This window comes from Lactuca serriola, chromosome 7 (assembly GCF_051521515.1).
Source record: "Lactuca serriola cultivar US96UC23 chromosome 7, Lser_US96UC23_V15, whole genome shotgun sequence".
Taxonomy (NCBI): domain Eukaryota; kingdom Viridiplantae; phylum Streptophyta; class Magnoliopsida; order Asterales; family Asteraceae; genus Lactuca; species Lactuca serriola.
In genome coordinates, this window is record NC_136414.1 from 31,914,362 (window position 1) to 31,938,890 (window position 24,529).

The following is a 24,529-nucleotide window of genomic DNA, read 5'->3' on the forward strand; positions in this document are numbered from 1 at the left end:
TAAAATCCGGTCAATATTTTAATATTTGGATGACATTTTAACATTCAGACGACATTATAAATTTGGACAACATAATAAAATTCGAAAGACTATATAAAATATAAAAAAAATCAAAGTTTGTCTCTTAGATCCACACTGGAGCTCAATCAGATCCACAATACTTTTCATTTCTCTCAACTGTAAAAGTGTTTGGTTGATGATTTCGCAGTGGTTCCTTTGGAGGACATTCAGGTGGATGATGCCTGAATTACATCGAGCAACCGGTAACGATCCTTGACTGAAAGACGAAAACCTTGAGGAACAAGGTTGTGGGATTGGTGAAGGTGCAATGGCAGTACTGAAAAGCTTCTCAATGGATGTGGGAGCCTAAAGACGAGATGAGGGAGCATTACCCAAAGTTATTTGCGGCAACGGACTTCGAGGACGAAGTCTGATTCAAGTAAGGGAGAATTGTAACATCCGATTCAAGGTACCTTGCATTTTTAACCTTTGGTGTGAAAATGCTTTGCAAATTTGGTCCCTAGGGGGTATTCTTTCCATTTTCTAAAAACTTAGGAATACGTTGGGCGTACACACCCAGGGGATAAACCCTAAATGTTATGGTTTAGATCCTATTTAAACAACATTATGACCCATGGCCCTCTTATTTCTCAACCCCCATTACCATTTGAGCCCCATTTCAAAACCCCAACCCCTCTCGAGAATATTTGAACCTCTTTGTGTGTGTGTTGGTGAGTTTTGAAGAAGAAGAGCTTAGAAGAAGGAGCTTTGGTCAAGGGAGATCTTGTAGATCAAGATTTTACTCATCATTTCCAGATTAATTGAGGTATAAAGCTTGGAACTTGCTAATTGTATGCTTAGATCTAGTCTTTATGGAGTTTTGGTTATTTTGATTCCATAAATGAGATCTAGTGGGAATTATTCCACTCCAGAAGTTATGAGTTGCTCCTCTTGATGTTTCTAAGGTCCCTAATCCATAAAGTTAACATCTTGATGGTTGTAGAGCAACCATGCATGTGTTTGTGTCCATTTAGGGAAAGTAGAATGCTTAATCTAGGGTTTGGGATCATTTGAGTCATGAAAAAGTTCTAAGTTAAGGACTTCATGGATTAAGATGTTCCACAATGCTTGGATTTGTAATTTGGACATTTGAAATGCAAGCATTAAGCACTTAAGGAAAAAGTGCTTAATAGGCGCGTACGCCGGGTGTACACATCCGAGTCCTCGATCATCCACGCGACCTAGTATGCCGATCGTACATCTGGTACGTGCAACATACCAGTCTTGATCTTGGGGTTTTGCGATTTGGGTTATTTGGGACTATTAGGGTTTGGGCCTTAATGGGCTACTAGTCTTTCTAACTTTGGGCCATTGTTGGGCATTAGGCCTTCTTGGATTTAGGCCCATAATGGGCTTTGGGTATCATTTAGGATTTTGGGTCATATTAGGCTTTTGGTGCCATTGGGTTGGGCCTCAGTTACTAGGCTAAGTGAGGAAAGGGTAAAATGGTATTTTACCCTGGGTGTTGGACAAATGAACTGGATTCCCAGTTATGGCTTATGGCCCAATTATTAATTAGGGTTTTATTGATTGGTTAGCGTGGGGATTTTCCGGTTCAGCAACACGATCATTTGTTCCACTGACAACAGACTGAGGCGAGTTTTTTTCACTATACTGTAGGACACGAGGATATTTTATGTGCTTGTAGTGTTTGTGACTCTTGTTGTATGTATTATATGTCTGTGTGCCTGTTTGCTATACGTGTGTGGGGGTGAAATAGACCCGAGGGTGAAATAAACCTGATACATCCTTATGCTGACATATGTGTTGAAATAGACTCGGGGGTGGAATAGACCCGATACGACTTTGGGCCGACGCATGAGTTGAAATAGACTTTGGGGTGAAATAGACCCGACACAGCTTTGAGCTAGAAGATATGTATGGTATGCAGTATTTTAGGAAACTCATTAAACTTTGTGCTTATGGTTTTTAGTTTATGTTTCAGGTATTTCCGGATAAAAAAGAAAGAGCTCAGGATGATCGCATCGCGCACACACACCATGATTTCCGCCTTATTTGACTATGATGTATTTGGGATGATTGTTTGACATACTCTAATTTTCCTCTATGGTTTCATAAACATGTTTGATTGATGATTTTTATTATGAAAACGAAATTTTTAGTCTTAAATTTTGGGACATTACACATAAAATATAACCATATCTAGTTCGCATATAGCACAGTATATATATATATATATATATATATATATATATATATATATATATATATCAACATATAATCCATACAATAAGCATATAGTTCACATAAGACTTCCAACATATATTTAATAATTTTATTAATAGTTGTATAAAATCATGTTAATGAAAAGGACTATGCACATACTTGATACAATGGGTGACTGATGACTTCGGAAACACTTTGCTTCGCACTTAAAAGAGACCTAGATGTAGAAATCTCTAAGCCTTAGTCTAGTTTTATAATCCTGACGACTGTTTAGTGATAGTCTAGATTTGTCAGTAATCCTGGTGTCTACATTAAGATCTATCAAATAAGGAATAACCATATAGGGGTCATATCGGAGGTAAGGTCCGTTTGGTATATAAAGTATAATGTTTGGGAATCTCACTTTAAACACCTCACTAAATCTAGCCTAAACATTACTCAAATAAGTAGATCAATTAGTATAATGACTTGGAATCACTGATAAATCTTAATTATAGGTTCATAATAACCGCTATGAATATAATTAAAAATTACACTTAAATAAAATAAGCATAACTTAACTTACAGAGTAATCTAGTGAAAATAAGGGATTATGCGAGCAGAACTTTGATCATGGAGCTTTTATTCACCGGTTAACTAACACCGCTGGGCTTCACTGAAGGGGTTGGGAACTTGAGAGCAAAAAGGGCAAGGGGTTAGAAAGAGTTCCAAAGAGATGGGAGTGAGAGGTATGAAAAAATGAGGCGGGAAACAGACCAATATTTAGGCCTGGGAAGGATGCGTGACGCACACCATGTCCCCTGCGCGCCACATAAAGTGTAGGCTCAGAGGACATGGCCTATTCCTGAACTGACATGTGTCACAATCCTATGACTTGCCTGATGTGTGTCGTGCATGTTGTCTATATGCGCGACTGCAAACGGGAATTTTGTTTTATTAGAAAATTCTTAACTTGCTTATACAAGCTCCGTTTTCAAAGTGTTTTATATTCACTAGTAGCTATCGATGATGTCTACAACTTTCATTTAGACTCCGTCGGCTAATTTTGACTTTATTTTTAAAATTATATTTTTAACATACTTAGACTGTTAAAGTCCGTTAAGAATTCATAACTCTCTCGTCCGACGTCTGCTCTCGACTGTCTTTATATTGTCGGGTTCCTATTAATGAGATATTCGATTCTTGTTTAGATTGTTTCGGCTAACAATCAACCGATCTAATAGTCGATATCAATGTTGTATACTGTCGTGCTTAAATTTTGAAAAATCATAACTTCCTCTCACGAATTCAGATTTAGGCGGTTTTATGACTATTATGACTTTTGTTTAGATTACTTAGGCTAATAAGCAACCTATCTTCAATTTGCTATGATACACTGTCTGATCGTGAAACTTCGGGTGTCTAAATCTTCTGCATACGAAGTCGGATTTAAGTGTGCTTTATGTGTATGAGATTCATATTGCAACTCCTATAATTTTCGTTAAGATTATTTGTCCTAAATAATCTTTTATCAAGATTGCCATTTCGTTGCTTATCGAAAAATTACTAAAATGGCTTTATAATATGTAGTCTGCAAAGCGCACAACTAATGATAATCCTAATTGAGGGTTTATATTATAATTATTATCTATAATATTTTAAATGTCTAGCTTGAAGAAGATACGGGTGTTACATGACGTGTGTCTCAGGTAAAGAATAATAGATGATGTTTAGAGAATTTCGAGAGATTTGAAAATTTCAAGACATAAATCAATGTAATAGATTAGGCTATTTAGTTTATACTTTTTCTTATGATTTGATATACGAGTTGACATCTCATAAGCTTTTGAAATAACAAATGTTTTGAAAAAAGTGTTTTAGTAAATTGAGAACTTTCACAATAAATAAAGAGTTTTGTTTTAAAATTTTAATTAAATTGGTTTTAAAAAATAACAAAAAATAAGGGATGTCACATTCCTTTGGTGTCTCTTCTCTCGGGAAAGAGATTGACAAACATTACTTGAAGCCCACTAACTTGCCTACAAATTGGTCTAAGAATCAATCTATTTATTTGGCATTTAGAACTCGGATGCCTCACAACTGGACCAACCTCAATTTTAGGGGTTGAAATTTCCTTCCAAACTTCTCCCTTTATGCAATGCATTTGACGAGACAGGAACAATCTATTTTGTAATTGTTCATCTATTAAGGAGGTAGAGGCACTATTCTTCAATTGGAGGAAGGACTTACCTCTTTCAAATAAGTCTAATGCGATGGAAGTAATTGTATGGATGACTAATAATCACAAAAGGGAAGCATATGCATTTGGGTAACAAAGGATAAACATAGCATTTTGCTAGTTCGAGCAAAGTATTGACGTTAAAAAGAAGAAGAAGAAAGACTTGAGGTGATAAGTTGCTCGAAAAATATAGAAAATAATCAGTTTACGTATTCCATTTGGGTAACAAAGGATAAACTATTATAAAGTAGACTCAAATGTAGGAACTTTTTGAAAGAAATCCTCAAAATCTCTTATGATTTTGAAGAAATATGCTTTGAAAATTATGCCCAAATCATTTAAGTAATACTAGTTTATTTTCCCCAGTGATGTAATTAAGATTAGCAATTCCAAACTTATAACAAACTAACGATTTATTAAACTTTAGACATATTACATAAGCTACACGTATGTTTTAATTTTTGTTGCTTTATATAATAATGCTTATATTTTTAGTATGTGTTCATTAATATATCATGTAAGAATTGTGAGTTTGGGTGTGAAGATATCCTCGTCGTCATTATTCAACTACGCACCAGCATCTCCGATTCATTTGGAGAGCTCTTTCGTCCCAAATCAGATTTCGATCATCGTCAAGAAAACGCTACTGTAATCTGAAAAAACCCTCAAGATTTTCTTGGCTACTAATCTTCTACCCTCGATCCCTGCTCCGATTCGTAACACCTGACGCAATTCGATCGATCTTTTCAAGAAAATATAGGCTTCCCAATTCCCATCAGTCGAATTGTCATGGAATGTACATAGCGTGGCTTTCAGTTTCTTTCAGGCATATCATCGAACATTTGGTGTGCTTTCGGACAGAGTAAATTGTTAGATCGGTGACTAAATTGGAGTAATGTCGCTCCCGTTAATGAAGCTTGGGACGCTTGCACTAAGAACCCTAAGCAAACCCATTGCCAGTAGACTTAAAAAAGAAGCCGCCATTAACCCCAAATTTCGAACCTCCATTATCGGCATTGCTCAGGTACTGTTACTACAAGAATCGGCATTTCTTCACATTTGTAGTTGATTTATAGATTTTTCCATATTATTAGTATTTGATTTTAATTGTTTTGTTCTTGTTTGTGATCATGATCGACGATTAAACAACCAAATTTTGTTTCTTTTAATCTTTTATTGGTTGATAAATAAAAGAATGTTAGTTTATGAAAATAAATTTTAATTATAATTATATGATATAATAATAGGCAAATCATAGGCTCACAACAACGTTACAAAGGAGAATATATGGACATGCAACGGATGTTGAGATTAGACCTTTGAATGAAGAAAGAGCTGTTCAAGTAGCTGGGGACCTTATTGGAGAGCTTTTTGTTTTCACAGTATTCAAATATTAATTCCTCCTAAATTATACTTATCATATAATATATATATTTTTAAATTATTTTAATGTCGTTTTAGATTTTGAATATTTAATTAGGTTGCTTGTGGTGCCTTGATTTTTGAGGTGCAAAGAAGTGCTAGATCAGAAGCTAAAAGAGAAGAAATTCGTAAGCAAGAAATAGAGGTAACGATTTAAATCTTTAATATTTTGAACAAATATGATGTAATAGGAATGATTAATTACATGTCTTCTTGCTTTTTTGTGTAACAATCACAACCTAAAAGTTATGTTATGTTGTTGATATTTTGTTTTTCTTCTTTATTAATATAATAAATGATCTTGAGTAATTTACTCTTTTTTTTTGGTTGATAGATTATGAGGCAACGAGATGAAGATATAGCAAAACAAATGGAGTTTCTTATGAAGAAGCTCGAAGAACTTGAAAAAGCCACTAAAGGAAAAACATTGACTAGTAGTCAAACCAACTATGTCAAGTGAAGGAAATCATTCTCTTGATTTTTGTTTTTCTAACCATTGATTTGGCTACAAAATAATTAAATTATATTTGATTCTTGATTGATGTGTATTCGACAAAACTCTTTACATCTTATAAAAAAAAGGTTGTTTTGATAACACAAATATAGACCAAGAACAATTTACACGACGATTTGTACTAGTTTTGTTTTTGGAACAGATAATGTAGCTCATTTTTGCATTCTTTCTTGATTGATTATCTTAAATAATAGTATTATGTAGGTGGAATGGAAATCTCTTCATTGCATTATTAATATGCTCATGGTATAATCTTGGAAGAAAGAAGCACAAGATGCTTATTCTCTTCAATAGTTGTTATACTCTTGAAAAAGTCGGATATATTCTGATCGATCATGTTATATACTTTTTTCTTACGTGGGTTTTATCTATATAAAAAGAGGTAAAAGATGTTTTTGTGCCTTGTGGATCTCATTTACTTTAAAAAGTGAAATCCCAAATCGAGGATAGAGAATGGTCAATACCATAATATTCTTATCCTGTAGGTTTTTTATCAGCTCATTTTTTTTTTTTAAATGTTGGGTTAAATAATTTAAAAAACTATTTGAGAAAATGAGAAATAAAAGTAAAAAAATAAATGAAAACAAATTGGTAAAAGAGTTTTTTGTTTAACATTGAAAAGCTTGTTTTCCTCAATTTCATTATTAAGTCACTGAAAGTTGGAAACAATAAGTTTATTAGTTAAAAATGTTTGACAAAAATAATAATATGCATTTCAAATGTGTAAATTTACATTAAAGCTAGAAACCATAAGCTTAAGAACTCCTTAAAATAGTTGAAGTAGCTTCTTGATTACAAGTTTTTGTTCTAAATTGAAAATTTTAAATTCGTACTTCTATTTTTTTTTTAATTCGAGTTTAAAAAGAAAAAAAAACCCCTAAGGTTGCCTAACAAAGCATAAGTAAAAGAACATAAAGAGCATCATTTATTTTCTAGTCATTTTTAGTTTAAATGATGTGGAAAATTGGAATTAATGGATAGAAAATAGAGTCCATGAACCTACAATGTGATGCTTTCAAGGCTTTTTGTATATGGAATTGGAGCATCAAGAATTGCCCTCAAAAGAATCTAATGAATGGTTGTGAGATTGTATGCTCCTTTATGCCTTTCTTGCTATTCTAATCTTCCCCTTGCCATCCCACACAACCATCTCATCTTTAGTTCTATTTACATGGAAATGAATGGATGAAAATGAGCCGATAAGTTTAGAAAGATAACATGGTAAAACAGATAATTTTAATACAAGTTAAAAAAAACAATAAACCGCACTATCTAATTTGTCCATGTCAACCCACCACATGACCCTGTGTCCTGTGAGAGGTAAATCATATAACACTAGTAATATTTTAAGTCTGTCGGGATTCGATCATTGGATCTATCTTTTCAAAGTTCATACTTTAACCATTAAACCCATCGAAAGGTCAGTACATGTTAAAATGAGATGGGTTAAGTTGGATTCACATATCAATATTTTTTTGTCTTTTTTTGGTGTGAGTTTTATAAGTATATAATATCTTAAAAATGATTATAAAAGCTATACTATTATTAAAATAATCTAAATGATGTATTAGAAGAATTGGTGACTTTCGACCAATTTGATCTAAACAAGATAAGATTTAATGCAAAATAATTTTGGTTTTAATAAATTAATCAAAATTATGACCAATAATATGAACAAAATTATCTTGTTAGAAAAAATAATTGCTAAAGAGAACCTCCATGCATTTTGATTCTAAGGATATTACGGTATTACCCAATCACCCATCCTCAAAGTACAGTGTTATTTCTTTGGATTTGTTTCTAAACATTTCCTTAATTTGTTTCTAAAATTGTTACTCCATCAATTTTATGCTTTTATTGATGGTTACCATGGAGATTCGGTTCTCAATGATTCTTTTTTAACTATCTTTAATTTATTAATTTTATTCATAAAGAATATTTAATTTTTTAAATTCATATTTTTATTAGTTTAAGACGTAAGATGAAAACGAAAAGATTTCTATTTTTGTTTTCTCATGGTCTAAATTTTAAATTTATTTTGGAAAAAATTGTATAGAAGGAAAATATTCTGAACATATTTTTAGGTTATGTAATTAACATTTTCAGATAAAAGTTTGAGGATCTATTAATTTTTTATAACATTTTACGGGTTACACATTCATTTATACTTTTGTTTAGTAGGTAATAAAAAGTTCTTTAGGACACACTGTTTTTGTAAGACATGAAATCATGAATGCATCTATGGCCACATATTTTGTAGGCCAAAAAACAAAATTAAAAAAAAAAAAATACTAAAATAATGCTTTTGCATTAATTTTTTTAATATCCACAAAATATAAAAAGAATTACAAAAAACTTTCTTATGAAATATTATAATGTTCATAATAAATATAAATAGAGTATTTGTAATATTTTCTAAGAATATTGTTAAAATTTTATAGCAAAATTTATATTCTTCTACTATTAGTAATATTCTATAAAAAATACAGTAAATGATTTTAAAATTTTACACTATAGTATTCCGATAATATACTACAAATTATATTTGTATTAATAATATTATGCTATAACAATTCATTAAAACGGTCATGTATGACCATTGTAATATTATTATAGAATTTTACATATTATTTTTTTAACCCCAAAATGTATATTAAAAAACTAATATTGACTTAAATCTTTGAATATGTTAAATTTGTATCTTTCAATTATGCAACATATATAAAAAATTTTCCTTGAAAATCCTCTCGGATTGAATTTGTCATATAAAACAGCTCGAACTCACGGTCATCATTGAAATATTGTATTGAGACTTCTACTAAATCGTTGCTCCAAAAAAAATATATATAACAAAAATAGCTCCATTGCAAATGAACCCTTCCTAAATTTAGTATACTTATCATATAAACAATTAATACGCATCTTCGATTTTTGTTAGATTCGAAAAATAATAAATTTTGGACGAATAAATCATAGAGCCAATATTACATTAGGGTCCCTTTTTATTTTGTTCTTTTGACCGAGACATTGTAGCAATGAAAAAAGCTCAAAAAATAAAAATAAAAATTGCTATGAGTATTTTAATTTGATTAAAGTCTTTACCTTTTCGAACTTCACTTGGGGCTACTTGGCTTATATCACAATATTTTCATCTGAAAGTGTTTTTAGATAAAAGATATATGGTTTAACATTCAAATTATATCTAAATTATTAAAAACGTATTCACTTATGTGCAAAAAATTAAATATATTATATTTTTTTATAAAAGTTATACTACTTCATTTTAATAAAAGCAAACTTTGAAAATAATATTAAAGTAACAGTTGGTTCGACGTATATATATTCCCCTAAGAACTTTTGGCGCCGAGATGCAATTGACCACTTTGAGGTGGAGGGTACCAAATTCTCTCTTTATGATCCAAACCCTTGCTAAATCTCTAACTCATTCGCATCTCGAATATCAAAACAAGTAATCTGTAATCTCTTTTCCCAATCTTTACTAGTTTGTTTTCAATTTTGTTGGTTTTGCTCGACATTTTGTTATTTCTGTTTCCTGTTTGATTCAAGTTAGTTTCTAGTAGTTTGATTGAGAAATATTGATTTTATATTGGTGTATCGAACACTGTATCGAATTCTGAGTTTGAATTCTCTTTAGATTTATCGGGTTTTTGTGAAATCGGATGGTTTTGGACTTTTGGTGTTGAATTTTTGCAGGTGATTGTTGGAGGGAAGAGAGAAATTACGTCATATCATTCTCTTCTTCGAATGAGGAGAGGTGCAAAATCACACAGGATATTCAAAGACAGGGCTATGAACCGCGTTGATGATCTTCAAGGCATGTTCATGGATCTGCAATCTGCAAGGAAGGACAGCCGTAACATCGACATGGCTGTACTCGAGGAACAAGTTCATCAGATGCTCAAGGAATGGAAGAAAGAACTTAACGAACCTTCTCCTTCTCCTTCTCTGCAACAGGTATGGCATATAGCTATAGTCTATTTCCGTTTGCTTTTTTTTTTTTTAATGTTAATGGATTTAATCAACAGTTTGAATGTGTGTTCTGATTTACTTTCTTGGATTTTTGATGCAGGGTGCAAGTTTAAGATCCTTTTCGCCTGACATAAGTAGGTTATTGCAACTCTATGATGAAGAAGATGATGCAACCAGTGGGTTGGCTGCTCCAAAACCCGATCCAGATGCCCAAAACACCACTCAAAATGCTACTTTCCACAAGGTGAATATTTTCTCTTCTGATTCTTAAACCAGTTACATGACCTATGATTTAAAGATCAATGGAAAACTTATATGTAAATGTTACAGAACTTTCTTGCAACTCAGATGTGTCAAGAACAAGGGGTAGATACGTCTTTTGGGATAAACACAACAGGAGTACATAATCCAGGTGTAGATACACAATTTGATTACATATCATTTGATATGCCACGTGGATTTGAGCAAAACTGTAATGATGGAGTTTATGGTATGTGGGGAGAAGATGCTTTACCTCAAATCGCTACCTATCTGCCTAACATTTGCCCTCCACCTTCTGCTTTTTTGGGACCAAAATGTGCACTTTGGGATTGTCCCAGACCGGCTCAAGGGTGGTGCTCTGAGAGGGCGGTTCAATGGTGGTGCACCAATTATTGCAGCGGTTTGCATGCTACAATAGCTCAAAATGAAGGTCAACCGGGGATGACACCTGTCATAAGACCTAAAGGCATTGAGTTGAAGGATAATTTGCTTTTTGCTGCACTTTGTGCAAAAGCACAGGGGAAAACGGTTGGTGTTCCGGAGTGTGAAGGGGCAGCCACTGCAAAATCACCATGGAATGCTCCCGGTGAGGCTACTCGTCTTTCTTGTCATTCAACTGTTCATTTATGACATGACATAACAGACTGTGTTCGACATGTATTGGACTACAACTGAGACTGATGTTAATAGGGCAAAAATTACACTTTTTTGTCCCACCCAAAAAAGGTGAAACAAGGTGGGACATGGACTTGTCCTTGATCTCTCACATGTGGAAAAGACGAAAATACCCTTCTCGTCCTTTTCATCAAAATAGCCTAGAAAGCTTGTTGAGTCCTGGCTTGTCGCCTCCGGTCCTATCCCAGGACGGGATAGGACTGGATCGGACAAGACTGAACAAGCTTTCTAGGGCTATCTTTGATGAAAAGGACGAGAAGGGTATTTTCGTCTTTTTCACATGTGAGAGATCAAGGGCAAGTCCATGTCCCATCTTGTTTCATCTTTTTGGGTAGGACAAAAGAGTGCAATTTTTGTCCTATTGACATCAGTCTCGGTCATAGTCCAATATATGTCAGACACAGTGTACTAGACACAGTGTACTGTAACACATTGTGTACAGTATATGTTATGTACTGTCGTGTCATGTCCTGTCATATTGTTTCTAAGGGTGAATTTTTTCCAGAGCTCTTTGATCTTTCGGTTTTTGAGGGAGAAACACTGCGCGAATGGTTATTTTTCGATAAACCGCGAAGGGCATTCGAGAGCGGAAACAGAAAGCAAAGATCACTCCCGGATTACAACGGGAGAGGTTGGCATGAATCAAGAAAACAAGTAATCAATGAATCCGGATGGCTAAAAAGATCCTATTACATGGACCCACAACCCATGAAGTTCCTCGAATGGCACCTCTACGAATACGAAATCAACAAGTATGATACTTGTGCATTATACAGATTAGAACTAAAACTTGTTGACAAAAAAAAGAGCCCAAAAGGAAAGATTGCTAATGAATCGGTTATCAATCTTCAAAAACAAATGGGAAGGCTTAAAGGAAGGGGAAAAGGATGTGCGACTGTTTACCCTGATTTGAGCCAAACGAAACGAACATTGGATGGTGAGTATGGAGGAAACACGGGATTTAACTATCTTATTGAAGATCTTGGTGGCTACTACTTAACATAATTTGAAGAAAATTTGAGAAGGGTTTTTTTTGTTTTTGATTAGAAAGATTAAAAAACACTAATGTTGACATGTTTTTATATATAGGTTGGCTTTTGGCAATATAATAACACATTATGATCTTGTTTATGAAGATTTTGAATCATTGGTATGGTGAATTTTGTTCTAATTCAATAAGGATGTATAAGATTGAATATAATTTATTCAATCTTTCAATCAATACTATAATTTTATGTAATCCATACATTGCGTAGCAAATCATGAATGATTTGGCCAAAATACTTTTCATGAGCACATACTTGTAAAGTTGTAGTAAGTGAATATGCGCTAACAAATTATGAAGACTTCAAAAACATGAATTTATCTTGATGACCTAAGCTCAAAGCTTCTTTCGATCCCCATAGCTAAAATTTTAAAAGCATTAGGAATTGATCATTTTACAATAATCAAATTTTCATGTCTTATATAGAGTAACACCCTTGGTAGGGTCTTTAAAAATAACATCTTAAAACATCGTTAAAGATAAAATAAAAAAATAAAAAACTTTTCATCATAGCGGTAGTCATATTAGAATTTCAAAGTTCAAACCATTTTAACAAAAAGGTGAAATTTATTTAATTCAAGCACGAGAATTTAAACGTTCATAGCAACGGGTTATTGTGTAGTTAAGACATGTTATCTCTAGGTATTTAAGATTTTTTTTACAAAATTTAAATGTCTATAGAAATGAATTTTTCTACCGGTAGACTTTGGAAAAAGGCTAATTGCGATATGTTTCAACCACCATAAGACAATATGACGAACCTTAAGACCATATATTCAAAATACATTCGTCACATCACTTTAGCACCACATCATCTACTTCCACACAAATACTTAGAAAATCCTCACCTCTCAATATCACTTGTATAAAAAAGTTACATTCCCAAAACTATGTGAAATTTTCATTAATAAAAATTACATCAAACTTAAATAATAACTACTTTAATAAAAAATAAATAAATATAGTTATATTTTTCTCTAAATCCCCGTTTGAACGCTAAAACATTTGGAGCTCTTCCGGTGACAGATCTTTGGTAGGCGTCATGTTCAAAATTTATATTGGAAAATATTTATTGTTTTCTTCTCGCTTCATTTTTAATGCTTATGTTTTTCTTTAACAAGTAAATATGTTTGTAGAGTTTTTCCAAAAGTGTTTGCGCTATATTCCTTTCGAATATGTTTTCTTTTTCTCAACGAAGATGCCACGGCATTTTCCTTTGTTCCTTCCATGTTCCAATCGGTTGTTGAAGGGATACTTCTGGTGAACATTCTTCAACGTCATTGTTGAGGTCAATTCTTATATTGATATCTGACATATTTGTGTAGTCATTTGACTCCGATGTTTTGTTGGAGTCCGTAGATTGCGAGAGCACTTCCGGATTAAGCACTCAATTCAGACACTTCATATAACTAGCCATGCTTTTATGGCTAAATGATTTACAATCATTGGTGGTCCAATATTGGTGAGAAGAAAAGAGTATTTGGCTTAAAGGATCCCATGGGATTTTAGTATTATATATATAACAAAGGATTACAATCTGAGATCCACAATAAACGGATCTTAAATACATACAAGATATGAAGTTAAGTATAGATTAAAACTAATCTAATCCTTCTGTTTACATTCCCCCTCAATCTTGACCGCAACAAGGTTGAGATTGCGCTTCATCCGTTCTAGCATAGCACGTGTAATTGGTTTAGTAAAACCATCTGCTAATTGATATCCGGATGCAATAAAACGGACATCCAATGCTCCCATTGCTATCTTCTCCCGTACAAAATGAAACTCAACTTCAATATGTTTGGTTTGTGCATGAAAAACTGGATTTGCAGTCAGGTAGGTAGCTCCTAAGTTGTCACACCACAACACCGGTGGCCTTGGTTGACGGACATTAAGTTCTTTTAATATAGACTGAATCCATATCACTTCGGCTGTCCCATTTGCTAATGCCTTATACTCAGCTTTGGTACTTGATCTTGACACAGTAGGTTGCTTGCGTGAACTCCATGAAATCAGGTTTGGACCCATAAAGATTGCATAACCTCCGGTGGACCTGCGATAGTCCAAGCAACCTGCCCAATCAGCATCTGTAAATATGCTTAGAAGTGTGGAGTTGGACTTCTTGATGCATAGTCTGGTGTTCATCGTGCCTTTGATATATCTACGAATTCTTTTGACTGCCTCCCAATGTACATAAGTTGGTTTCGAGAGATATTGACAAACCTTATTCACTGCAAATGAAATATCCGGTCTTGTTAGAGTAAGATATTGTAGACCTCCTACCATGCTACGATATTTGAATGCATCATCTTCATTGAGTAACGTTCCAGAATCTCTTGTGAGTTTATCAGTGACCGACATAGGCGTTGAGACACTCTTGCAATTCTCCATATGAGACCTGTGTAACAAATCAGATGCATACTTGTGCTGTAATAAGGTTATACCCCCTGAATTGGGAGTGACTTCAATGCCTAAGAAGTAGCTAAGCCGGCCAAGATCTTTAATGGGAAATGAGGATGACAGAGTGCGAACAAGACCATCAATAAGTGTAGGAGAAGACCCGGCAATAACAATATCATCGACATACACCAACATGTAAATAGTGTGGCCACCGTGAGAGAAAACAAATAAGGAAGTGTTAGCTTTGGAGGAACGAAAACCAAGTTGATGTAATTTATCACTCAGTCGAGAAAACCAAGCACGTGGGGACTACTTCAAACCATAGATAGCTTTGCGTAGCTTACATACATGATGTGGATGACGAACATCTTCAAACCCGGGAGGTTGTTTCATGTATACATCTTCGTTTAAAAGACCATGAAGGAAAGCATTGTTAACGTCAATTTGACGAAGAAGCCATCCTTTAGAAACAGCAAGAGATAAGACCAACCAGACTGTAGCGGGTTTGACAATCGGGCTAAACGTGTCATGGTAGTCAATGCCATATTGTTGAGTAAACCCCCGAGCAACCAACCGTGCTTTATGTTTGTCAAGTGAACCATCCGGATGTAGTTTCGTCTTAAAAATCCACTTGCAGCCAACTATATTAACACACGGAGGTGGTGGTACCAAGTCCCAAGTGCGATTTTTATGAAGGGCATCAAACTCGGCATCCATAGCACAACGCCACTTAGGATCAGAAAGGGCGGCTTTGTGAGAAGTAGGAACAACAAAGAAAGCCCGACGAGAAGGATTGTAGAGTATAGTACCATCCGTAAACTGTTTTGGTCGCACAGAACCTGTTTGTGTGCGAGTGACCCACTGTGGGGGCGGTGAACGATGCAAGGGCACAGTAGAAACAAGAGCTGGAGCAGGTGAAGCCGGAGCAGGAGCCGGAGATGCTGGTTCTGGTTCGTTGGGAATGACCGGTGGATCCGAGTCCACAGTGGGAACCGTAGGTGGTGTGGCAGGAAGCGTTGGTAATGGTGGAGATATCCTCGGGATGGCAGGTGAGCTGCTGGTGAAAGTCAAACCAGTTTGTACAGGTGCTGCAGCTACATGAGACAAATTATCAAGTAAAAGTGACAGGTCATATCTATTCATGTGATCATTCACATTACTAGGTTCAGATGGTGGATAAGAAGCACCACGAGCATTAGAGTGGGTGAGGACGAAATATGTGATGTGGCAAATGGAAAACGAGACTCGTCAAACACTACGTCATGAGAAATATAAACACGACCTGTTTGTTTGTCAAGGCACTTGTACCCTTTATGCATAGAACTATACCCAAGAAAAACACATAAAGTGGAACGAAAGGCAAGTTTATGAGCATTATACTTGCGGAGACTCGGCCAACATGCACAACCAAAATTACGTAAGAAGGAATAATCAGGGACAACATTCAAAAGACGTGTGATGGGGGTGGAATTTTTAATAATACGACTGGGCATTCGATTTATTAAATAACATGCTGTCAAAAATGCTTCATCCCAAAAACGAAGAGGTAGAGAAGAATGAGCTAACAGGGTCAGGCCAGTTTCAACTATATGACAATGTTTACGTTCAGCTATGCCATTTTGTTGTGACGTATGTGGACATGACACACGATGAGCAATACCACAAGTTTGAAAATATTTATGCAGTCTATGGTACTCACCTCCCCAATCGGATTGAACTGTACGAATTTTGGTGTTAAGGAGACGTTCAACATGAGTTTGGAAGTTATAAAATACTTGTTCAACATCATATTTGCTTTTAATAAGATAAATCCAAGTGTAACGACTGTAATCATCCAGAAAACTAACATAATATTTAAAACCACCACTTGACACTTGAGCCGGCCCCCAAACATCTGTGTGAATAAGCTCAAGTGGAGAGGTGGTGACATGAACATAGTTTTTATACGACAACTGATGACTCTTAGCACATTGACATGCATCACAAACTAAAGACTCATTAAAGGAAACACCTAAATTTTTTGACTTCAAAATAGACTTGACAACTTCTGAATGAGGATGACCAAGACGTTGGTGCCACTGTGAAAACGAAACTTTAGTGCTAGACCTGGCATAGTGTGAAGAGTGGCGAATTGGCACCAGGTAGAGACCTCTTTTGCTTTTACCGATTAGGAGGATTTTCTTCGTGATTATGTCCTTAACAAAGAAAACATTGGGAAAGAGTTCAATAAATACATTATTATCATTGACAAGTTTATCGGCTGAAAGCAAATTTTTGTTAATATGTGGGACACGAAGGACGTTTTTAAGAACAAGAGGTCGACCTAGATTGTGAATTTTAGAGTGACCAACAAGAGAGATATGCAAACCTGTGCCATTGGCGACTTGAACTTGGTCTTTACCATGATATCTTTCGGGTATGGATAGCCGGTCTAGGTCACTTGTGAGATGATCGGTGGCACCTGTGTCAAGGTACCAATTTGGGTCATTGTTGTAGTTGCCATTGTATCCATTGTAGCGTCCATTGTAGTGGCCATATGTTGCACTATTACCACTTCTATAGTCCTCATTCTGGTATGCATGATTGAATCGATTATGTCAGTTCAGGGCAATGTGTCCGGGTATGCCACATACTTGACATCTTGGACCCCCACCGTATCTGCCTCGGCCATGCCCCCTGCCACGATTTCCAGTGTTTCGATAATTTGACCGAGAATTGCTGTTGTTTGAGTTGTTATAGGTACTGCTACTTTGACTTTTGCGATTGTTGGAAGTTTCCTGTTTAGTGGCAGTATTGGCAGAGGACACAAAATCGGAAGGACCATTCATAGCAATGCTTTGAGCTTCATGTGCAACAGGATACGAATAGAACTCAAATAACTTTACCTCCTGCTGATTGCTAAGAACGGTTATGGCGGTGAACAAATCGCCATGTCCAGGTCCTAACCCGGCTAGGATATAAGCAATCACTTCTTCATCTGTCATTGGGTGCCCAATATTGGCCATAGTATCGGCCAAAGCAGTCATCTTTTGATAATATTCAAAGGCAGAAAAGTCGCCCTTTTTTGTGTTTGACAATTGAGTTCTGATTTGAATAGAATTACCTCTGTGTTGCGCAGAAAACATAGTTTGCAAGGTGGTCCACAGCTGATTTGAGGTATCTGCACATCTGGTTAGTTGTGAAAGAACATCTTCAGTCATTGAATATAACAAGCCCCCAAGAATGGCTTGATCTTGAGTAATCCACACTTCATATGCAGGATTGTCTTCCTGTTTGGCAGCATCACCTATGCCAACGGTGATTTTGGTTGGTGGCGCAACAGTGGACCCATCGAGATAGCCAAACAGTTTTACTCCACGCAGAATTGGAACAACCTGCACCTTCCAGAGAAGATAGTTCGTGCGACTGAGTTTGCACGTTACAGCAGTAGCTATCTTGGACGAATTGATAAACGTAGTTTCAGTAGCCATTGAAAGACAACCTGATCAGAGGAGGTGATCAAGGGTTGGGTCGATGAGGGGAAGAAAATCGGAGCCCTAGAGTCGTGGCTCTGATACCAAGAAGAAAAGAGTATTTGGCTTAAAGGATCCCATGGGATTTTAGTATTATATATATAACAAAGGATTACAATCTGAGATCCACAATAAACGGATCTTAAATACATACAAGATATGAAGATAAGTATAGATTAAAAGTAATCTAATCCTTCTGTTTACATGGTGAAGTTCAATATTTACAATGTTGAAATCGTTGGATCCATTTTTATGCATATTCATAAGATTATTGAACATGTTGTTAAAGTTGGTGCAACTAACTCTTAACCCGCATCATTTTCCACAAACACTGTTGTTGCTCTGCTAAAAGCCTTTTCCTATCTTGGTGTGGAAGAGGTCTAAAATGTTTCCCAAAAAGCTTTCGTAGATTGGTGGTTGGCGTTATGTTTATTTTCATATATAAATATCAAAGCTCGCGATAATGCTGTTTTTCGTCTCCCGTTCAACTCCTAGGACATTTGTTTGTCATCATTTTGGGTTTTCTTCTTGAAGTGTTTAGTTGTGATTCTGGTACCGTTCGTCTTCGTCTTTGGAATGTTGGACTTGAAAAGGTTGAAAGTGAAAATGGTGAAATTGTTGACAATACTCATTTGTTTGGAATGCGTTTGATTGTTGGAAGGTGTTTTGTTGGAATGTGGTTGGTTGTTCGAAGGTGTTTGGTTGTTGGAATTAATTTAGTAGAAATGGATGTTGGAAAAGGTGTCAGTCTTGAATTTGTGAACCTTATAACATATTCATGAATCCACCGGTGGGTGAATCGAAATGTGAGTATTGTAGAGGTATTGTGTTTACTATTTAGTGCATACAAACCGATGGGTGGATCAAATTTGGTATGTTTGGATTGTTTGAGTTTTGTTCCATAGTTTGATTTAAATTACAGGAGAAAAAAATTATAAAGAATATGGATTATAGAGTATAAAAATAAATAGATGTTTGTAGGGTAGAAATGTATATGATAATTAACTAGTATTTATAAGTAAAATTGAAATATCTATTTTAAAAGAAAACGGATAACCAGAGTTATTCCACACCACATGAGGCGAGACAGTGTTTACGTGTCTACGTGGATGCAAGCCATCTCTCTCTCTCTCTCTCTCTCTCTCTCTCTCTCTCTCTCTCTCAAAAGCGCATAGCCAAAGTTATTCTCATCACAACCACAACACATACCACACCACATAGGGTAGTGTTTATGCGGTCTACGGGAACACAATCCATCCCATGCTACTTGCATGGTATGTATATATGATGGTCTTATAGTGACAATTGTTGACATTGAGTATCTACAATTAATGACGTTTTTTTTTCCGGTTGGTTAGTGGTTAGAAGTTAAACTCATCAAGTTACTTAATTCGACTATATCTGTGTTTAAACTTGAGTCCTTCAATCTAATAGCCTTCTACATCTACCAAATAGCTTAATCCCACATTGGCATCACAACTTCTCTATATACATTGAAGAAGAATCAAATTATCAAATATTGATGAAAGTAAAAAAGCTATATATCCCTAGACTAATTTAGATAACTATTCTCTAATACATGAACAAAAAAAAACTATACAAAAATAGAGGCCCTGAATCGGTCCTAAAAACCAAAAAAGAGAGAACGGTCAATGTTCATTGCAAAAGGAGTCGCGTTGCAAAATCCGCCCAAAAAAGAAACACACTGCGGTAGTTTCCGTCGTTGACTCTTTCTCTTGCGATTCCAAGTTCGTCGAAATTGTTGTTGTGGCAAAAATCGATCAAAGGTGCTTAAATAAGATTCTATTGCCACTTCTTTAGCATCGCAAACGACATATTTCCTACTATTCATTGTACAAGGTGGCAAGGTGCCCAAAAACGTAGTATTCTTCACCCGAAATCATCGATCAATAGATATAAAGATATGTTCTTTCAGTCTTTGCAACACCTAGCTTTCTTGAGAGTAGATGTGTTTTTATATATATATTACCTAGAGCAACACTTGGCTTTCTTCACAGCAGACACGTCATCTTTATCGCCAATATTTATTGTCTGCCCTTTAAGTACAACCGATGGCTCGTTAGCGATGCCAAGGGCCTTCCGGCTCATAACACGATAAATCTGGGTAAGCACTTCCGTGAAAGCTTTCTCAACGTTCAGTGACTCGAGAGCTGATGTTTCCATGAAGAAGACGTTCTCTCTTTCGGAAAAAGCCTTGGCCTCATCTGTTGTCACAGCCCTTAAGTGTCCGAGATCGGCCTTGTTTCCTACGAGCATGATGACAATGTTTTGGTCTGTGTGTTCTCGGAGTTCCTTTAACCATCGCTCGATGTTATCAAATGTTACCTTTCGGGTAATGTCGTATACGATCAGTGCACCCACTGTTCCTCTGTAGTAAGCACTCGTGATGGCTCGGTATCTGAAACGTAACAAAAATCAACACCGTGCATGATAACGTTGTTTCGATCGATGCATGCTAAATTCTTTAAAAAGTTAACAACTTTAGCAAAAGATATTTCATGTTTCATGAAAGAAAACCGGACCCACGACAATTTGTTGATTCATTAACATGAAAAACACGAACACAAAGTTTTTTTTTCATGGGTTCGAACAATCTTTATTATGAAAGATAATACCTTTCTTGTCCAGCAGTGTCCCATATTTGCCCCTTGATAGTTTTGTCTTCAACACGGATGCTACGAGTGGCGAATTCGACCCCAATCGTGGACTTGGAATCAAGGCTGAATTCATTCTTGGAGAAACGTGACAAAAGGTTAGATTTACCTACACCTGAATCACCGATTAAAACTACCTTATACAAGTAATCATAATCGTCGTCTGTATACGATGCCATTTCCCTTTCCCTCTGTGCACAGATTTGTGTTTATGGTTGAGATAGAGAAACCATGTTCAGAGAGATGAAGATGAATGGAACACATGAGGTGATTTGGGTTGTTGTTACAGGCTTCAGAAATTTAGGGAAAAAGAGAGGTCAAAATAGAGTTTGTGTGTAATAAAATATTGGCATGGTACAGCGGACCATATAAGGAATCCTAATCGCCTAATCCAAACATTGTATGCAATGATCTGAGGCTATTTAAGGCATATGATACATGCATAAGTACGTAGGATGGGTTAAAAAACAAAATTATATGGGAAAACCACAAAACTTCGTGACAACCAATTAATTATTTTAAACAAAATTCTTTAAAGGAACCCTATAGTAAGGCATTAGAGAACAACATCTTACACATTTACATGGAGAGGTCAATAATATCTCGAGGATTAGAAGTATTACATGTTCTCGAGTTCAACTTAATCGGTGAAAAGAAGAGAAATAAATAAAAGTGAGAAGAAAGTAAAAAAAATTTGTATTTTTGATTTTCATTAAAAGAAGGAAGTAAATGAAATAGAAAAATCATTTTCCCTCCTAACTTTTCTTCTAATTTGATTTTGAGAGAAATTAATAAAATGTTTCATTTTTCTTTTTTGCTATCTCTAACTCTGGAACACAAAATACAAATTTATTTTCCTTTTTTTTCCTTTCTATTATTACTTTCTTCCCCCTTCTTTTCTTTTCTTTGCTAAAACTTGGGAATTAGACACCTAAGGTAACCGAATGTAACACCCTGTTTCAGGCATTTCTTAATTCAGGATTCGTGGGCCGTAATTCGATCAAGTAAAGACTTTGGGCCCTGGGGAAGTAAAGTTTAGACCTTATTGAAGGTTGATAATATTGGTTATGATATATAAAACCCTTGATTTGAATGTTAGAACCAAATGGTAAAATGGGAAAAGTTATATCCCGGGCTTCTTGCATGGGTTATGGTTTTAGTTTGACATGTATTAAGCCAAAGTTAACTAGATAGAATTATGGGGCGCTTCAATACCTTTATATGCATATAAAAAAAACGTCGAAAACAGAGTAACGAAGAAGTTATGACTGTTTGAAGTTGAATTGGAAGTTGGGGGTTTTGCCCCACCCAGGGCGTAGATGCTGAATGAGGAATGTGATTTTAACAATCTACGCATGGCGTAGATTTTGCTACACAGGTCGTAGGCACTGCTGACTAAAACCCTAATCCTAAGGCTTTGAGCCCTATTTAAGGGTTCTAACTTCTTGGAACCTTTCCCATTACCAGCCTCCATCACCTCATATCGTTCCTTTCAAACCCTATTCACTAATTATGAGTTTTGAAAGTATTAGTGTGATTTTTGTGTGCATTCTTGAAGAACGAGTCCATTAGAGAAGCAAGTATGAGCTCCAAGCTTTGTAGATCCAGACTTTGCATTTCATCACCTATCTCTAGAACATATAAATCTTGCATCATGATGTTCCTTTTGTTAGATCTAATTAGGTAATGGGTTTTTATGCTTTTGTCCCTTAACCTTGGTCCTTGTGAGTATGGATTAATCCAGACCATTTGAATGCCTCCTTCTTATGTTTTGAGGTTATAGATTCATAAAAATGAGAGCTTGGACACTCTCATCCATCCATGCATGAGTTCTTGAGCAAAATGTGTCATCTTGGACTTAGAGTTTGGTTGTGTGATCATCTTGTACATACAAAGGGATAAAGTCAGAAACATATCATATCTGAGAGTTTAAGATTTTGGTTTGCTGTATTAAGAGCTTAATAGAAGTTTTTGGGATTAGGGACTCTACGTAGGGCATAGCCTCTGTACGCATGGCGTAGTTCTACGCTAGGCATAGATTAGTTATGCAAGACGTAAGTCAACTGAGTGTTAACCAATAATTTTTTGACCGGTTTGACTTTTGGTCAACTATGTTGGGACTTAGTATGGGAACGCAAAATGGTCTTTTGCCCAAGGAGGATTAGCTATGAACCCACACTCTCCGAGGTCTAATTATTACCTTAATTATTAATTAGTGTTTTATTATGCATTTAGCGTGAGGGACTGATATCGTCAACTTGGGTGCGTGCTCCATCTTGTCGACAGACTGAGTTGAGTTTTCCTCACTGTACTCGTGGGTGGAAGACACCAATGTTGGTCCACTAGATTATGTTATTTATCCTTGTGTATAGTATGTTGATATGCTATAACAGTCTGTTAGATTGGTATATTTGTATGATTACCTGTATTGTTGGTTATTTTTTATCTGTTTGCATATGTCGACATAGTGAGGTTGGATTGAGACAATACTGCTTTGTACTGCACGCCAACAAACCCGAGAGGAAGTTATTCATAAGATGAGGTCCGAGAAGGGCATTCCAGTCTTATGTTGTGGGATCGGGAGCAAGCCAATCATAAACTGAGGACTGGGGAGGGAAATCTAGTGTTATGTTGTTGGCTCGGGAGCAAGCCTAACATGGCTTGTAGGCCGGGGAAGGGCAATCCAATCTCATGTTGTGGGCTCGAGGGCAATTTAGTCATATGCTTCGGGCCTGGGGTGCATGTGTTATATATGTATTATTGTATGGGGTATTTTAGGGGAACTCACTAAGCTTTGGCTTACAGTTGTTGGTTTCATGGTTTTTGGAACATCAGATGATTGGGGCAAGGAGAATGCATGATTGTACACATCTTCATGCTGATTTATGTTTTGAGAGATGTTTGATACTATGACTCTATGGATTTGTTTTGAAAACAATTGTTTACTTTCTTATGGTTTTTGGAAATGGTTTACAAAAATGAAAATTCTTTATCATGATTTCTAGGATGTTAAAAGTTGGTATCAGAGCCCTGCTTTGAGAGAACTGGTTGAACATTTGTGTGATTCCAGACTCAAACTATGGATCTGCAAAATAATTTTCATAATTAAATTTTTAAATGATCAACGAAGATGGTGTAATGTGTACAATCGGTCGGGGCCTAAGGAAAGTTATTCCCCAAGATACTCACACTTGTTCTATATATATCGATGATATGTTAGAAATGCATGCTAGATTATAGGCTAGGGATCTTCAGGAATTATGTGATAGAATTGCCTGATTTATGATGCCTGATAGCCTAGGGGATTTCTTGGTATGTTATTTGAAACTGACATTATGACTATAGCTGTTTAGTATATGCATCATGGTTGTACATAAATATGATTTTATAGCCTAAGAAAGTTTGATTTAGCCTTATTTCCTATTCCTTGTCTGGGTGTGGACTTAGGTAGAATCAATTATTCGACTGTCTATCGAATCCATTGTTAAATTAGCATATACGAGGCAACTACAGGGTTAGTGTAAGTTTCATGAGCAAGTGGTGTTGTTAGTAAGACAACAAGTAAGGAAT

At 35.6% G+C, this 24,529-nt stretch overlaps 3 protein-coding genes across 5 annotated transcripts; 2 read left to right on the forward strand and 1 right to left on the reverse strand.

Moving 5' to 3' along the window:
- The first annotated feature begins 4,361 nt into the window (after positions 1-4,361).
- Positions 4,362-6,567, forward strand: LOC145064784 (OPA3-like protein). Its single transcript, XM_079012159.1, has 4 exons — positions 4,362-5,489; positions 5,713-5,847; positions 5,946-6,032; positions 6,222-6,567. Exons 1-4 carry the CDS (start codon positions 5,361-5,363, stop codon positions 6,345-6,347), a joined length of 477 nt encoding a protein of 158 aa, XP_078868285.1. The 5' UTR covers positions 4,362-5,360; the 3' UTR covers positions 6,348-6,567.
- A 3,149-nt stretch (positions 6,568-9,716) lies between these two features.
- LOC145062514 (transcription factor VOZ1-like) lies at positions 9,717-12,462 on the forward strand. Of its 3 annotated transcripts, none has more exons than XM_079010110.1 (5): positions 9,717-9,870; positions 10,116-10,376; positions 10,492-10,635; positions 10,722-11,238; positions 11,833-12,462. In XM_079010110.1, the coding sequence occupies exons 2-5, from the start codon at positions 10,167-10,169 to the stop codon at positions 12,330-12,332; spliced, it is 1,371 nt and encodes a 456-aa protein (XP_078866236.1). In that variant the 5' UTR covers positions 9,717-9,870; positions 10,116-10,166; the 3' UTR covers positions 12,333-12,462. The 3 variants fall into 3 exon arrangements, with proteins under 3 accessions (XP_078866236.1, XP_078866235.1, XP_078866237.1); XM_079010109.1 differs by having other exon boundaries at positions 9,755-9,877; XM_079010111.1 differs by having other exon boundaries at positions 9,755-9,877; positions 10,740-11,238.
- Positions 12,463-19,759: 7,297 nt separating this feature from the next.
- Positions 19,760-21,216, reverse strand: LOC145061446 (ras-related protein RABA1f-like). The gene is made up of 2 exons (XM_079008917.1): positions 20,921-21,216; positions 19,760-20,703 (listed from the first exon to the last, which is right to left on the reverse strand). The coding sequence occupies exons 1-2, from the start codon at positions 21,136-21,138 to the stop codon at positions 20,271-20,273; spliced, it is 651 nt and encodes a 216-aa protein (XP_078865043.1). The 5' UTR covers positions 21,139-21,216; the 3' UTR covers positions 19,760-20,270.
- Between the last annotated feature and the right edge of the window lie 3,313 nt (positions 21,217-24,529).

Bases quoted from the DNA above. Each gene is read 5' to 3' on its own strand.
- LOC145064784 (XM_079012159.1), top strand. From the start codon at position 5,361: ATGTCGCTCCCGTTAATGAAGCTTGGGACGCTTGCACTAAGAACCCTA. The intron at 5,848-5,945 runs GTATTCAAATAT...ATATTTAATTAG, and splicing joins GAGAGCTTTTTGTTTTCACA to GTTGCTTGTGGTGCCTTGAT. The intron at 6,033-6,221 runs GTAACGATTTAA...TTTGGTTGATAG, and splicing joins TTCGTAAGCAAGAAATAGAG to ATTATGAGGCAACGAGATGA.
- LOC145062514 (XM_079010110.1), top strand. From the start codon at position 10,167: ATGAGGAGAGGTGCAAAATCACACAGGATATTCAAAGACAGGGCTATG. The intron at 10,636-10,721 runs GTGAATATTTTC...TAAATGTTACAG, and splicing joins AAAATGCTACTTTCCACAAG to AACTTTCTTGCAACTCAGAT. The intron at 11,239-11,832 runs GTGAGGCTACTC...AATTTTTTCCAG, and splicing joins ATCACCATGGAATGCTCCCG to AGCTCTTTGATCTTTCGGTT.
- LOC145061446 (XM_079008917.1), bottom strand. From the start codon at position 21,138: ATGGCATCGTATACAGACGACGATTATGATTACTTGTATAAGGTAGTT. The intron at 20,704-20,920 runs GTATTATCTTTC...GTTACGTTTCAG, and splicing joins GACACTGCTGGACAAGAAAG to ATACCGAGCCATCACGAGTG.